Source organism: Rhinoderma darwinii, chromosome 3, assembly GCF_050947455.1.
Source record: "Rhinoderma darwinii isolate aRhiDar2 chromosome 3, aRhiDar2.hap1, whole genome shotgun sequence".
Lineage (NCBI taxonomy): Eukaryota > Metazoa > Chordata > Amphibia > Anura > Rhinodermatidae > Rhinoderma > Rhinoderma darwinii.
Genome location: NC_134689.1, coordinates 329800968 through 329818518, shown reverse-complemented (window position 1 = coordinate 329818518; position 17551 = coordinate 329800968). Strand labels below are relative to the sequence as shown.

At 40.1% G+C, this 17551-nt stretch overlaps 1 protein-coding gene across 2 annotated transcripts in view; it reads right to left on the bottom strand.

Moving 5' to 3' along the window:
* ZWILCH (zwilch kinetochore protein) overlaps positions 1-17551 on the bottom strand; it is a 62479-nt gene that overhangs the window by 3803 nt on the left and 41125 nt on the right. For both annotated transcript variants that reach the window (XM_075858324.1, XM_075858323.1), the window contains exons 11-18: positions 17316-17421; positions 13339-13418; positions 6737-6893; positions 4965-4993; positions 4457-4593; positions 3732-3827; positions 1486-1604; positions 676-775 (exon numbers count right to left, since the gene is read on the bottom strand). In XM_075858324.1, the coding sequence (XP_075714439.1) occupies positions 684-775; positions 1486-1604; positions 3732-3827; positions 4457-4593; positions 4965-4993; positions 6737-6893; positions 13339-13418; positions 17316-17421 (816 nt within the window). In that variant the 3' untranslated portion in view covers positions 676-683. The remainder of the gene's footprint in view (positions 1-675; positions 776-1485; positions 1605-3731; positions 3828-4456; positions 4594-4964; positions 4994-6736; positions 6894-13338; positions 13419-17315; positions 17422-17551) is intronic.

The window sequence follows — 17551 nt, the reverse complement described above, 5'->3', positions numbered from 1 at the left end:
CTGCAGTCACACTGTGGACTGCCTAACCACAGCATTCACAGGTGATAGTTTGTTTCTATATGAAAAATACAGACCTAAGGTTGGGCTGGGATGCTAAAAAAAAAAATCTGTCTGAATGTGACTATAGATATATGTATCCTTATCAGGAGGCTTGCAGGGCAGGAGAACAGAGGAAATTCTTCCTTCATGCTTATACTGAGCCTCTGTGGGGCTGCTAAGTGTCTTCAGTTCACCTTGAGAGGCACATACAGGAATCACTGCTTACCGGTTTAATGTGTGACAGGCTAACTGCATTTGAATCCGCCCAGCGGCCCCACGCTGACAGTTCAGTATGAGCGGTAAAATAAGTACTATGAAGAGATTCTGATGTCCTTATTTTAACTCCAGTACTGAGCCGGCAGCACTGCCCGAAGAAATATTCATAAGATGCCTGTGGAGGTGTAATTGCGACCTCTGACCAGGACTATATTTGGACAGATCACATTCTAATGGCACCCATACAGTACACATATAAAGCACCAACACGGCATCTTGTCAAAATAGCAGTTAATGCAATGACACAGGTCATATTTTGCAATTTCCATTCTTGTTATTTGGACTAAAATTTAAAAAGACACAAATCACAATGTGTTACCACAATGGGTTTTGTGTGGTATAACCTGACTGGCCACTTACCTGACTGGTTACAAGAAGAGCACTTCACTGCAGCTGATCTGTGCTTGGTAATAAAGCATCTCTTCACTTTCTCCACTCATTGTCATGTCAATCTGGACCTCTAGCAAAACAACAAACATAATAATATGGTGCCAGGTCCACTCCAAGAGGAAACATGTTCAAGTCAATTAGGATATGCAGGCAGAAAATATTTCTTTAAATTAAACTCACCCAGTTGTGACCCTAATGTCAATGAGCGGCTATAGCCAGAGAACTTTAAGGGTTAGATGTTGTTTCACTTTGTAATCCGACGGGTCTTGCACAGTCATGTTTTGGCTTAATATTAATAAGACCTTATGTAATATTATGGAATTATTAAACAAACAGGAATTTTCCTTCAATTATTGCAATAAATCACAATTTAGTTCAGATTCTCATGAATGAAGGTTAACTGAGGTGCATCACTTCCAATGCCTGGTCTGGTGGCAGATCACAGCATCGAGAGCGGAAAACAGATCTCCGAGACCTTCCCAAAGTAGCGGGTATGAAGTATCATGGTACCTAATTTATGGACATTTTTTTTTTTAATACCATATTAACAAATGTACACTCATTACATACACATTCAATAGGATAAAGAGTTGTTTTATAATTGACCTTATACATACGCCTAGGTGAGGTAAGTAGAATCACTTCACTTATTCAATACAATAAATTATTTGTATGATTCCTAGATGACTTCTCGTCGCTTGCATTCTCTGTTATTGTCAATCATGTAACAATTTTAATTGATGAGAAAATATGGATTATACCACAGATTAGTTTCAGTACCTGGGACATCAAATGACACATGGTCTATAGGAGGCCTGGCACTCAGCTGCCACACTGTTTTAACTTCCTTCTGCCCATGTCCACTTAGGATCTCTACTCTCCATGTCTGTGGGTGAGAACTGTAAGACAATGGATATTTTGATCAACCATTAACTACTAGGTTCATGTTAAAGGGAATGAGTCGCTAGAATTTTTTTTTTTTCCAGTTAAACAGTATATAAGTGATTACACATTGTTTTAATTTTTTCACAGGTCAGGAAATAGAAAAAATTAGATTCCAATTTATAACATTTCCATGTCCTGGTGACTAGAGGGAGCAATTATCAAAATTGCAGCATTGGCAATGTGGTAAAGCAACCACATTGCTTTATGCTGCAAATTTGGGGTAGACACACTCGCTCTAGTGTCCAATCCCCCCTCCCTTATTCTGGCTAGTGCCAGGAGAAGGAGGGGGTTGAATCTTCAAACCTCCTACACTGCGTGCCGCCATTTTCTGAGCGAATGCACAGTGTAGGAGGATTAGATACAGTGGTAATCAGACAGTATAACACAAACATACACAAACGTAAAACACACATCACATACACAAACATAACTTACCTGCTCCTGCCGCCTCCGCTCCTATACCTTGCGTCTTCGCTGCCTTGAACATATGGCCGGAAGCCGCGACCGGATGTCGTCATCTTACTGTCCGGCCGCAACTTCCGATCCACATGAAAATGGCGCCGGATTTCGCTCTGCCAGAGACCCTCCTTTTGGTCTATGTGGGAGCGTTCGCATTCTCTATGGGGTTGTATGTGCCGTATTCCATCTCTATATGTGTCGTTAATCGACACATACAAAAGATGAAAAAAAAATGGCAGCCCCCATAGAGAAGTAAAAGTAAGAAAAAAGTACAACAACACAACACAAATAAATAAAATTTATTTTAATATCATACTAAAAGCAATATTACATAAAATAAATAAATTTCGTGACACCTTCCCTTTAAGCCTACTATTCAAGATACAGTAAAATATGTTATATTATTATTAGAATTGCTACTGCTCCCCTCACTTATTCACAATTCAGCTTCCGAGGATTACTTCTTTTTGAATTGGTTAAAAAAATAAGTGCTAACTTTATATACACTATGAACTAGGTTAAAGGCTCTGACTTTTCTGACACATCCTGATATTTGGTTAATACTACTAGATCATGATTCCCACATTAAGGGGAAATATTCAATACAGTAATGTTCCCGCCCAGCGATTGATAGCCCAGGGGACAAAGATGTTGGTTTAAAGCGTATGGGTGTCCAGGTGACATAAAAGGCAGGCCCATGAGATCAAATATGGCTGCTAATGGTATGTGTTAACCAACTACCTCCTGTCGCAGAAATACAAGGCAGGAGATTTCTGGATTGAAGGTCAAGTTTTAATTTTTGATTAAATTTAGAATTTGAAAAAGGGTCTGCTTTTACCCCAGAAACTGTGCCACCCTTGAGTCACAATACCAGATATAGCCTATGGACAAGAGTGAAGCCATTTCTGCGGTAAAACAAAACTTTTTTTCTAATCCTGGAAAATTCCTTTAATCAATTCCATAACACATTCAGAGAACTCAATTTTAAAAGGGGTTGAATCACAGTGACCTTGACCAAAGCGTGTGCTAGGAAAGCATTGTACCACTTTCTCTCTTATAAGCTCTGCTCAGATTTTTTTCCATGTGGTCGCCACATGGATGGCCATTCCTAGTGCTGCTGCCACCTTTTTCTACTGATCAGAGATTGGTGGCATATCCTAGTGATATGCTACCAATCTCTGTGGTGAGCCAACTTCTTTAAATATCAACTACCCTTATCTAAAAAAAACATCTAATATCATGGAAGAGAGGTGCACCAGTGTACTAACACTGAAGTTTATCCAGCTAGCCTATTTTCCAACTAATAGTGAAATAAATGTGGAGTTCTGGACAGATTATTTTATGTAAACGCCATGTACAAAATCTTAAGATCCCGTTAAATCTAGTGGAACAACAGCATAGCAGTACTCTTAGCACACAGTAAAGGGTAAAATTTTACTATTACATTGCGGCCATTCTGACCTTACAGAAAAAATATTCTGTCTCATAGATGTGGTCACAAGTGGGGACATACTGACAGCGGTTATCTTCAGTAGACAAACCCTGCACCTTCGTGAGACAACCCCTGAAACATCTTATATCACATTATAGCATGAGATACACCTGACAACATCTCAACTTACTTCTGGTAGAAGCTGCTAATGACACTTGGTCGGATTGGGAGGTGGAACACATGCTGCTCATTCCACGGGTTCTCTTTGTAGTACTTTAAACAAGACCTGACAAGAAAGAGCAGTTACTAAAAAACAAAACTACAAATATGGTTAGCAGGACAGGGGAAAAAAAAAAAGATGTGAAACAACGCACACGAAACAGGTTTACAAGTTAACCTGACATTACTAAATCAAACTTAGCTTCAGGTTTTGACATTATGTGAACATGTTATATTTAGTGGATCAGATTGCATAAAGTCATGCATTTTTACCTTTAGTTCAAGTGTAACTAAACGTTTAAGAACACTTTTGACATGTCAGAAGTTTTCATCGGTGGGGTCAGAGCACGGAGACCCCAACCAATCGCTAAAACGAAGAGGCAGAATCGCTTGGGTGAGTGCTGTGTCGCTTTGTTTCTGATCGGCTTTCCTCGGAGCGGTGTACGAGATCAAAAGAAAGTCTATGAGTCCGTACACCGCTTGCTCGGCTTTCCGAGGAATGCCTTTTATAAACAAAGCAGCACATCGCTCAAACAAGAACTTCTGCAGCTTTGTTTTAGCGATCGGTGGGGGTCTCAGAGCTCGGCCACCACCGATCAAAACTTATGGCATATCACGGTGACCTGTCAAAAGTTTTTTGAAAGTGGAGTTACCCTTTAGGCATAGGATGGGAGTATTCATCTAGTAAGGACTCACTGTGCAAGTGGAAAGAGGTTCTCATGCTCCAGGTTCAGGAAGGCATTGCAATTTACAACCAATTCCAGCATATGATGCAGCTTCTTGACACGGTGCACCTGCTCTTGTAGATCCACCGATGAACTGATGAAGTAATCCTGAGAAAGAAAGTACATGATTATCTTGAAATCCACCAACATTGCCAACAATTTCATAAACACTCCCTGACATACAAACATACATATGAAATAGACCAATAGAAAAAATGTTTAGGTTTTATATCCATCACCTTAGCACATAAAAGCAGTAATCTGATTGGTCGATAAGGGCATTTGTCCAGTCCTGCTCTAGTTTAACAATCAGTATAGTCATACAGATTATATATATTCTAAAGTCATGACATGGAAGAGCTATTTGACCATAGAAGAAATATGTAAATGTAAAAGTCATTACATTTGAGGAAAACAACAAAACTGATAACATCCTGCATGATAAATTGTAAAGAAGTGATATTATCTAGTTAACTTACCAGGTAATTGAATGTTGCAAGTTCTCGACCTGTTAAGACAAACAGCCTGTTAGTCTCTTAAAATTAAAGGAATTTGGTTTCAGCAAATGAATGTTATTTTTTTGTGAAATTCAAAGTTATACAATTTTCCAATATTCTTTCTGTATTGATTACACAAGGGTTTCAAAATCTCTGCTTGTTGTCATTCAGTAGGAACATTCATTGTTTACTTCCAGTGGATAAAATTCTGTCCATGGTCATGTGATGGACACACAGGTGCAAGGCTCATTACAGTTACAGTGTGTGTATCAGATCTGTGTCTTCTAACGGATCTCTGAACCTGTGTGTCCATCACATGACCATGGACAGAATTGTATCCACTGGCAGCAAACAGTGAATGCTCCTACTGAATGACAACAAGCAGAGATCTTAAAAACCATTAGGAGTTCATACAGAAAGTACATTGAAAAATCGTATAACTTATTAATGAAAAAAATAACATTAATTTGCTAAAACTAGACAACCCCTTTAAGCACTGCCTTTGTATAACATTGGGTTTATAGTCAGAAAATGTAAAGTCCACCATCTACGCTACCATAGTAACCTGGAAACCATCCACAAGCAGGTTCACTTTTGCTAACCGATCTTATTATGGCTATATTTTTATTGTAATTGTGACTAGCGGAAAAACATCCGACAAAGTAAAAATCGTCTAATAAAAGATAAGCATAGACATTAGATAGTTGGCAGCAATCGCTCATGACTCCCCCATTATTGTTATATATCAAGAGGGACATAAGTGGCTGCCGTACACATCTGGCATATGTCCAGGGAGAACTAGGTGTCAAAAAGAATACAAAGTATGCTTTTGTAAAAAAAAAAAAAAAAAAAAAAATCAGTTGCTTATCTGATGCATTTTACACACAGAACTGCTTATGTTAAAATAATTTTATTTATTTAAAAGGGTTTTCCCACAATTACCATTAATCATCTATTCACGTGGGCCCCATCAATCCCTAGTATGGGTGTCACCAGTTCCCATTACTTCCTCATGGGCGCAATCACTGGTATATGCTAACAATGTCCAATTGGATGGGATCTGACCACTGTGGACTACCCCCCTTCTTCATTATCGCATCAGCGGCTGGATTCACGCCGATCAGACCTTTGAGACAATGCCTTCAAAATGAATCTGTGTCTTCTTTACAAATCAGGGAAAGCCGTAAGATCCTCCAAACTAAAGGGCTGTAGAATATGTTGACAAAATATAAATAAGTATTTTTATCATCATCATCATTTAGTCTCTCCAATTCCATTCTCCTGCCCGGTCTGACATTAGGTGTGTGTCGAGATGCTAGTGCACAATGGATGGCACAGCTGCCTAAGTAACTTTACGACACCCTCAGAGTCTTGTGCATGGGTTCTATTAGAATATTATGCCTGCACGATACTCTCTGGGTGTCATAGTAGCAGTACCGCCCTGCGTGAACTAGCGTCTCGCCACGCCCCATGTCAGATCGGGCAAGAGAATGGAATTGAAGGTACTTGCTGCAAATTGGTGAATGAGGCAAAAAATGTGGTTCTAAGCTCAGATAACTTCCAATGATAAATAAAATAAATTATGCGTATTTGGATTTCTCTCATACATCACAGAATGATCATAACTTACAGTAATTATGGTCTTGAAAGGAAATGGTAAAAAAAATATGCAAACCAGTGTATATTAATTTGCCACATGACTGCTGTATTATGTGTGAATAATGTCACAGTGGGAGATCTCAGTAGCTGCGAACCTATAAAGCAGTTGATATAATCTTTTTTCATCTTGTCCAGACCAATCTCTAGCAGCATGCGAATGGGAGTGAGGCCTGAAAGGGAGACACTTTGCTTGTTTCCGTGGTAGGACTGCTGAATTAGCTTGCTCAGTGTGCTGTTGCTCCCCCGATGGATCTAGAATTAGCAAACAATTATTCAGTGACAACAGGACAAGACCTACTTATACCAAGTCATACTCTATAACCGTATAGCAGAAATCTTCAGTGATGAAGTCAAATAATATTGTCATCTTGTGCTTGGCATTCATTGCACCTGCAAAAATTATTATTATTTTACTGTGTCTATTATTACAGCTCAGTCCCATTCAATAGAGTCTTTATTCATATCTCAGACACCAGCATTGAACCACTAACCACTAGATTTAACCTATGATGAGGTCTGTAAGGCTTTGTTCACATCTGCGTCAGGACTCCGTAAGTGGGTTCCGTCGGAGCTCTCCCTGTCAGGGGAACCCATGAACGGAATCCAAACGGAAACCATAGGTTTCCGTTTGCATCACCATGGATTTCAATGGTAACGGATCTGGTGCCAATGGTTTTAGTTTGTCACCGTTGTTTAACGGTTCCGTTGTATTGACGGAATCAATACCATAGTCGACTGCGCTATTCATTCCGTCAAAACGATGGAACCCTTAAACAACGGTGACAAACGGAAACCATTTGCATTGGATCCGTCGCCATTGAAATCAATGTAGATACAAACCTATAGTCTCCGTTTGGATTCCGTTCATGGGTTCCCCTGACAAAAAGCTCAGACGGAAGCCATTAACGGAGTCCTGACGCATCTGCGAATGAAGCCTAAGAGCCAGGATTTCAGTTCTGCTATTTATTTGGATGACTCACAATACTTTCTATCTTTTTGAAGTTGTCCAGTTAAAAATATTAGCCAGGAGAACCATTTTAGCAAAAGACCTAACGGTCCTAACTGCACTGATACCATTGCTGTGTAACATCACAGTTCACTTAAGGGCACTCATCCCCCTGTACAAGATGCTTATACAGCATGCAGACCGTCAAATAACTGCTAGCATGGAGCTATGGAGAAGATGAGCGCAACATCATGGAAGTGTGGAATCCTTTTGTAGCCTATGCTTGTAGCAATGTGGTGGTCTGCAGACTGTACAAGGTGAATTTTGGGTAACTCGGCTCCTAGATGATTGTGACTATAAGTGATATTTCTAGTGTAAGAGGAAGCCATACACATTAGATGAATGTCAGCTGACCCTGACAATATCAGCCGGTTATCTAGTGTGTATGACAGTGTCCTGATTCTCCCCCGACGGCAAATGTCGGGGAAAGAATGATCGGGCTGCTGGATTTCAACATGCTCGATCCCTTTGTTCATAAGGCGATAATTTGCTGGCAGAGGTGTCTGGAAGCGGCATGCCCCCTTATCCCTATTGAGAACAGAAGCCCGATTGGCCAGTCATACATCTGTATGGGGGGGGGGGGGGGGAGTAGAAAGCAATAAGAACAGGATATACCAGTCTATCTTTGGAGATAGAAAGGGAATTTATTAAGACTGGTGTTTGATGCGCCAGTCCTAATCTAAAAAAAAAACCTTGAGTAGGATGCACCCAATTTATTAAGAGGCACACCCCTTTTAATAAATTAGGGGAATCTCTGGCATACTGTGTACCAGAATATCAAATCTACGGTAGCTAGGAGCTTGCATAGATTTGGGATATATATTACGGCAGTTTCTGCCATAGATGATGGTACATTTATTGGGCTGTGGTGGCCCTGCCCCTCAGCTAAGCCCTGGCATAGAGTGCTAAACAAATTCCCCCCATAGTTTAAAAAAAGAAAAACAGTAAAGCTTTTGCCAATCTGTAGCTGCCATCTTTCTATCTTCCCATCCTGCTATTCTTCAAGGCACTGAATATCAAGAATGAGGAAACCTGTATCCTAAACTGAACCACCAGAGGATTACTATGCCTCTCACCTAGTCTAGACTTTAGGAGCACAGAACTTGATAATCGTCCAATGCAGTGACACTGAACTATACTCCAGACTTACATGTCTAGTGTGAATAAATTCTAAAGCAGCCCATACACTAGATTTTGGTAAGCCGAAAAGGCAGACTTATGCCTCATGCACACTACAGTGTGACACGGCCGGGTCCCGTCCGTGATCCGTGGAAAAATAAGACATGTCCTATCTTTCCACGGATCGGAAATTCGGGTACGTTTTCACAGGCCCGATTCACCCGCTAAAAAGAATGGGTTCGTGAAAACTATCGAGTGCCACTCGGATGCTGTGAAAAACGACCCAAGTGGCACTCTGTCGTGTGAAACTGCACTTAGACCATTTTTGGTCGATTGTGGTGCCTTTTTTGTGGCACCAATGAGCATGACAGACGCCGACAGAAATCTGTGGAAGAATTTATCTTATTAGATTTTTTTTTAGGTTGTCAGGTGCAGTCTTGTAAAGTCATTCATACCAAACTACAGATCTAGATCTGCATCCCATCAAGAGAAGACCAGTCCAGGCCACAGTTCAAGTCAGAGATCAATCGGATTTGTTGTTTAAATATACGCCGTTGTCATCCAGAAAGACAACATTTACTGGCCATCCTCAAAGGACAACATGTCAAGAAAACGTCTGTCTGAAATCCCTAATGTATGACCAGCTTAACCCTTTCACGACCAAGGACGAAAATGAACGTCATGGTCGGTTGCTAGTTCCCGCACCAGGACGTTCATTTTCGTCAGTATTTAAAACTGTCACTCTGTGTAAACACAGAGTGACAGACCCGCGCTGACAGCTGTCCTAGACAGCTGACATATCAGTCTCGCCGGACGGCGGACCATCGCCGCTGCTTTTGGCAATTAACCCCTTAAGTGCAGCGACGGATTGCCGTCGCCGCATTTAAGTGGTTTGAAGCACATCGGCAGCCCCCACGAAGTGATCGTGGGGGCTACCGATGCTTGTCGTGGCAATCGGAGGTCAGATAATGACCTCCGGGTTGCCATGTACGGAAGCCTCGGAGGAACAGCCTCCGGCCGGTCCTCCGAGGCTTCCTGTCAGTGTGACTGTTACGTCACAATGACAGTTAGAGTACATTACACTACGTGTGTAGTGTAATGTACTCCAGCAGCGATCAGAGCTGCAAGTCTAAGTGTCCCCTAGTGGGACAAGTAAAAAAAAAAGATAATAAAAATGTTTTCAAAAAAGTGTAAAAATAAAAGTTATAAGTTCTATAAACAAAGAATGCTTTTTTTCCTATAATAAGACTTTTATTATAGAAAAAAAATGAACATGTTAAAAAAGTACACATATTTTGTATCACCACGTTCGTAACGACCCCAACTATAAAACTGTAATGTTATTTTTCCCGCACGATGAACACCCCCAAAAAAATCAATAAAAAACTACGACAGAATCACAGTTTTTTTGGTCACCACCGCTCCCTAAATAAAGAATAAAAAGTGATCAAAAAGTCACATGTACCCAAAAATAGTACCAATAAAAACTTCTATCCGTCCCGCAAAAAACAAGCCCTTACACAGCTTTTTTGACTAAAAAATAAAAAAAATTATGGCTCTCAGAATATGGTGACACAGAAATTTTTTTATTTTTATAAATAAGTCATTTTATTGTGCAAACGCTAAAAAAAAGGACCAAACCTATATACTTATGGTATCGCCGTAATCGTACCAACCCGCAGAATAAAGTAAAAATGTCATTTATAGCGTACGGTGAGCGCCGCAAAAAGAAAACCTAAAAAACGGTGTCAGAATTCCTGTTTTTTGCTCAGGATTGCATGTACCCCAAAATGGTACCAATGAAAACGACAGATTGTCCCGCAACAAATAAGCCCTCACAGGGCTTCGGTGGTGAAAAAATAAAGTTCTGGCTTTCAGAATATGGCGATGCAAAATGTGCAGAGTGTCCAAAAGTGGATAAGATCGGGTGCCATTTATCAGTGCGACACCAGCCACATATCTATGAAATATTATTTATTTACCCCATTATTATACCCTCTTATTATGCCCTGATGTTCTCCGCACAGATTACACATACCCCCAAATTATAAACTGAAATACCAGCAAAACCCAAAACAGAAAAACTACCAAGCAAAATCTGCGCTCCAAAAGCAAAATGGCGTCCCTCCCTTCTGAGCCCTGCAGCGTGCCCAAGCAGCAGTTTGCGCCCACACATATATGGCGTTGCCATACCAGAGAAAACCCGCTTAACGTTTTATGAGGTATTTGTCTTCTGTGGCACAAACTGGGCACAACATATTATGTACTAAAATGGCATATCAGTGGAAAATTGCAATTTTCACTTTGAACCATCCGCTGCGCATTAACCCCTTTGCGCACTATGATTTAATTGCCCGTCATGGTGCGGCGGTTGATGTATGGAGCCGGCTCACGTGCTGTGCCCGCTCCATACGCTGCGGGTGTCGGCTGTGTATTACAGCAGGCCCCTTCGGTACTAACGGACAGGAACAGCGATCGCTCTGTTACAGAAGCCTGTAAGAATAACAATATACTGCAATACATTAGTATTGCAGTATATTGTACCAGTGATCCAATGATCGCTGGATCAAGCCCCCTAAGGGGATTGATTAATAAAATGTATAGAAGAATTATAGTTATTAGTAGTGAGAATTTTTTTTTTTTTAAGTAAAAAAAAAACAAAACACCTTTTCGCATTTTTCTTCTAAAGTAATGTAAAAAAATTAACAAAATTGGTATCGCTACGTCCGTAAAAGTCCGAACTATTACAATATACCATTATTTAATTTGCACAGTGAACACCTTAAAAAAATTTAATAATTTAAACCGCCAAAATCGCTGGGTTTTTTTTTTTGTCACCTTCGCTCTAAAAAAAAAAAATGTAATACAACTTTTGAATCACTTTTTATGTACCAAAAAATGGTACCAATAAAAACTGCAGCTCCTCCCGCAAGAAATAAGCCCTCACACCGCTCTATTGATGGAAAAATAAAAAAGTTATTGCTCTTGGAAAGCGGGGAATGAAAATCTAAAATATGAAAGAAAAAATTGATCAGTCCTGAAAGGGTTAATTCATTTCTAATGAAAAAAACGTATGACCCCATGTGGGGTATTTCCGTACTCGGGAGAAATTGCTTTATAAAAAATGGTTGTTTTTTTCCTTCTTTATCCCTTGTGAAAATGAGAAAATGCAACATTTTAGTGGAAAAAATTTTGATATTAATTTTCGCGCCCTAATTCTAATAAACTCTGCAAAAGACCCGTGGGGTGTAAATGCTCACTATACCCCTAGAAAAATTCCTTGAAGGTTTTACCAAAATGGGGTGACTATTGGGGGGTTTCCACTGTTTTGGTCCCTCCAGTGCATTGCAAATGCGACATGGCACCGAAAACCATTCCAGCAAAATCATAAATCCAAATGGCGCTCCTTCCCTTCTGAGCCCTGCTGTGGGTCCAAACAGCAGTTTATTACCACATATGGGGTATTGTCGTAATCGGGAGACATTGCTTTACAAATGTTGGGGTGGATTTTCTTCGTTATTCCTTGTAAATAATAAAAATTTCTATGTTCTTTCAGAAAAAAAGTACATTTTAATTTTTACAGAGTAATTCCAATATATTTAGCGAAAAACCTGTGTGGTCAAAATGCTAACTATACCCCTAGATAAATACCTTAAGGGGTCTAGTTTTCGAAATGGGGTCGTTTATGGGGAGTTTCTATCGTTCTGGCAGCTCAAAGCCTCTCCAAATATACAGTGGGGCCTAAAACATTTTCAAGCAAAATATGAGTCCTGAAAGCCTCCGGTTGCTCCCTTCCTTTGGGGCCCTGCCGTGTGTCCAGGCAGCGCATTAGGGCCACAATGTTGGTATTTTTGAAAACAGGAGAAACAGGGTGATAGATTTTGTGGTGTGTTTCTTCATTCTCATGGTCGCTTTACAAAGAAATTGGTCTTCAAACTGATACTTTTATGAAAAAAAGTGAATTTTTTTTTTTCACCTGTTATGTATTAAATTTAACAAAAAACTGTGGGGTCAAAATACTTACTATACCCCTAGGTAAATACCTTAAGGGGTCTAGTTTTCTAAATGGGGTCATTTGTGGGGGTTTCCATCACTCTGAGACCTATGAGCCTCTGAAAACCTGGTTTGGTGCAGGAAAACAAAATGTACTTCAAAATTTATAAAATTATTATTCAATTTGTAAGTCCTCTAAATTGCTGAAAATTTATTTTATTTTTTCAAATGTGCTGCCAAAATAGAGTAAAGAGATGGAAATATATATTTGATTTAAAAAATTGTACAGTGTGTGTACATATGTGACATATGGTAATTTTTACAACATTTCTTCCATTTTTCTATTTTTTAATTAATTTACGCAAATTGTATCGGTCTACTTTTACCACTAAAATAAAGTACAACATGTGACGAAAAAACAATGTCAGAATTACTTGGATATTCAAAACTTTCACAGAGTTATCCTCTGATAAAGTCAGACATACCAGATTTGACTTGGTCATTAAGGTACAAACATGCCCGGTCATTAAGGGGTTAAGGGAAAAATATTTCCAAAATTGGTAAAAATGAGGATCTTACCCAAGGGCGTACATCGCCATGTCTCAGCGATTGTACGATGAGTGAGAAGCAGTTTGCAACATCTTGATAAGAAGATACACCTTCATACAAAAAAAAACAAAAAACATAAAAGATAATAAGAGATCTGCTCAGGACCAGCAGATGAGATTTCTACATTATGTATGTATGTGCGTGTGTATATATATATATGTGTGTGTGTGTGTCTTAACATTTATCTAAATGAACCCGCTATGTAACCTGTGAATACATATGGCTGTATGCTAGCTGGCCCTTAGCGAACACTAGTGTAAAGACATCTTTTAGATTTCAGTTTTTAAAAAGTAAATGCATCAGGACATATGCTTTAGAGAGATTTTCCCAGATACAGCGCACTCTCGTCCATGGTCTTGTGTTTTGTACTGTTGCTCAGCACCATTCAAGTGCATGAGGCTAAATTGCAAAACTAGACACAGTACCTGGACAAGAGGGGTATTGTGATCATAAAAAAAAAATGCAAAAAGGGCTCTGATACCCCGACAAGCAACTAGTATTGACGTCACATCAGGGTTGACAGATTGGCCTCATTTTCACCCCTCATCCCATGTAGTGAGTCTACTCTGAGTGGCATCTGAAGCTGGCATAGACTATTAAGGGAATGATGGGAAATGCATGCGCAGCATACGGTGTTACTCTGGCTTTTGCACAAATGCACTGCCCACGTTGCATTTAACACTGGTAAATTATTGGGTGTTACTATAGGAAGAGGAAGGAGGGGCCCATACGGGAAATCTATGCAGCCAGCCAACCAATGGGTTAAAATGGCCCTGCATTATAGTACATCGCGCTGTGTAACAAGAGGTTAAGACATTCATATTTTTAAAAATATCAAGGGGAAACTTTGTATTGCAGACTCAAGAGACTCAAAGTCTTGAAATAAGACTTTGGCTACCTTGTGTTATTTCCCTACTATACTGAATATGAGTGTTCTAGAAAAGAGGCTTAGTTCAGGATCTGCTGATCCAGATATTGTATTCTGCTGATCCGGGTATTGTATGGGTTGTCATGAAAGCTTACCTCAGAAGGGTGCGGATCCCAAAAATTAGCCGCATAAAAATGCATACCAGACAACAAGGGCAGCTATTGCAAAATAGAGTATTAACAATCGAACAATGGTTTGTAGTTGAGGGTACGCAGGCAGCAAGCAATAAGGCACTAGACAATCCCCTCCTAGAAATGGCGAACAATAAACGTTTGTTCACTAACCAATTTTACTATGAAGAAGGTAAAAAGGCGAGGCACTTGCTAGCCACTATTGAAAGCCCGGACAAATGGTACATATTTTGCGGCGATGCAAACCACCAATAGGACGCTTTCTTGGGACACGGGGAGGTAATGAGTATTCTCCACTCCAACTTTTAGTCTTTATCAGTCTAATCTTCATACAACTTAAAACAATTGTTAGAATACGCAAGAGAAATCCCTTTGCAGACTTCTATGCCTAATAACAAATCTCCTGTAGTAGACGGGCTCTCCCTGCAGAATTATGTAAAGAGATCGGGGAAGTTCTTCTACCACAATGTTGCCAAGTGTTTCAGATGGCTACGGAAGCGGGTCAGTTGCCGAGTTCTATGTGAAAGGCTAGTTTAGTTCAGATTCTAGAACTGTGTAAATAACCCACACTCCCGACTCCCTCAGGCCCTATTCAGACGACAGGGATAATCGTACGATGATGGCCGTTTTTTTAACAGCCGTCACACGGCCGCATTAAAATCAATGCATCTCAAAGAGGCTATTCACACGGCCATTTTATTTTTTAACAGTCCGTGTGAATGACCCGGGAAAAAAATAGGACATGTCCTATTTTTGCACGGTTTCTTGGATTCCTCAATAGACGCAAGTCTATGAGGGATCCGTTAAAACGGGTCCTGCACAGGGCCAAATCGGCCATGAAAAACAGTCGATTTGACACCAGGTCGTGTGAATAAAGCCCAGACCTTTTTTATTGCTGCCTGTAGTTAAAAAAAACCTTGCAAAAGTGTTTGCTGTAAGATTGCCCAAAGTAGTAGAAACTGTGGTATTTGGGCTGGCATTTATGTCATGGGGGCGACTTTTATACCAATTTTGTCTTCACAGTTACTGTGTACAGCACCTAAGGGGCTGGGGAACTGCAAATACCATTGCTTCGGTCCGTGCAATATTGCAACACTTTATAGGCTCAGAAAATTTGTATGAGGCTTCAGAAGGTCAGAGCTTTAAGATTCATTCTAGATGCTTCCCTGCTTGTTCTATGGTACACACAATTTGGTGAAAAGTGAGAGATATTCTACACATTAAACACTGTTCACTCTATACCTCTATTTGGGACCCCCCTGGTTATGGGACCTATTTATCTGGAAGGTTTTACTAGTTGGCAACAACTAAGATTAAGGCTATGTTCACATCTGCGTCAGGGCTCCGTTCCGTCTGAGCTTTCCATCCGAACGGAGCCCTGACTAACACAAACTGAAACCAAAGGTTTCCGTTTCAATCACCGTTGATTTCAATAGTGACGGATCCGATGCCAATGGTTTCAGTTTGTCTCCGTTGTGCAAGGGTTCTGTAGTTTTGACGGGATAAATACCATAGTCGATACAATATTCATCCCGTCCGAGCCCTGATGCAGATGTGAACAAAGCCTAAGGTGTATGCTACATTTAGTGCAAGGATCGGCACTAAAAAGATTTACCCAACTCAAGTCTCAATATGATAACTCATTCACAATTTTCTAAACATTTACAACTGCGACATGCGTTCTCAGCGGACTGTGTGGTACATGCCATGCAGCCGACAAGCAATCCTGCAGTGTCTGCGAGTTATCGTACTGGCTCATCGTCCGGTATGATTTCTCTGTTATATCTGATACTACTCTCTAAATAATTAGAAAGGTTACCATTAACACTAGGAGATAAATGGGTGTAATAGATGACCTAGGTGTAATTGAATAACAATGGAGGGATGTGCTGCAAACTCTTCCCAAAATCCCCCTTAGGGTCCTTTAACATAGCCCGATGTGGGCCGTGAAAACTAGCACCGATCATCATTGATTGGCGCTCATTTGCTCCTTCCACAAGGAGCAATGATTGGTTATGTATGGAGACAAGCGTTCATTACTATGATTATTTGTCCCCATACAATTCCATCATGTTGGCGCATATCTCCCTGTTTACACAGACAGATGTGCTGCCGACTAGCGACCATTTTATTGGCCTCGTAAACTACCAGATCAGCGTATGTTTCCATAGTACAATTGGGAAGGAGCATTCGTATGAACACTTGTTTGCCCGATCATTGGCCAGTGTAAAAGGTTCTTTAGCGAGGCGCACAGGCTTTCCCACATATATCTTATTCATAGTGTACATGACCGCGTTATTCTTCTACAATGTTGAGTTGAGGGATAGTGCATTATATAATAGATGTAAGACTGAGCAAACTGACCTGCTTCACATGGTATGGCGGTGCCCAAAATTGAACCGATATTGGGATAAAGCCCTACGACTTATTTGATTCAGTATCTCAGGTGTCACTGGCCGCTAATATCTTCCTCTGTGTCCTGGGATACTTAAAGGTAATCCCTGTGGCGGAACATATTAAACTAGATACAATACAGAAGATACGGAAAACTTGGGGAAGTGGGGGTTTATTCTATTGTCATATGTAAAGAAAACTTTAACAAACACTTTCAATAAAAAAAATTACGATTAAAAATACAAAATCGTAATATGTATGGGACAGCCTAATGGTTGTTTTTTTTAACATGACCGATTCTTTGCCCGTTACAAAAGCAGCGCCAGATGCTTATGGCAGCCATTAATCTCAGTCCTATTACAAATAGGAGTGAAACCAGACCATTTTAGGACTGCCTCCGATCTATGTTTTATGACACATACCGTATATACAACGTAGTGTATACTCTAAATAGAAAAAAAAATGTAACATTTTTTTTTTTTTAAATCACTTACTTTTCCTCATCTTACACCACAACATCTCAGCAAAGTCCAAATCCCCACGTTCTGTGATAAAAAACTGGATGGAGCGGTCCACTGCTGCAGTATCACTCTTTACTTTCTAGAAATGAATAATGAGTAGCGTCAGTCTCACAAGCTGAAGTCATTCACACGCCGGTCTACATCAGCGGCACACAATGCAGGAAATACAAAGAAACTTGTGTGATTGATCATCGGTCTGCTGGTTACTA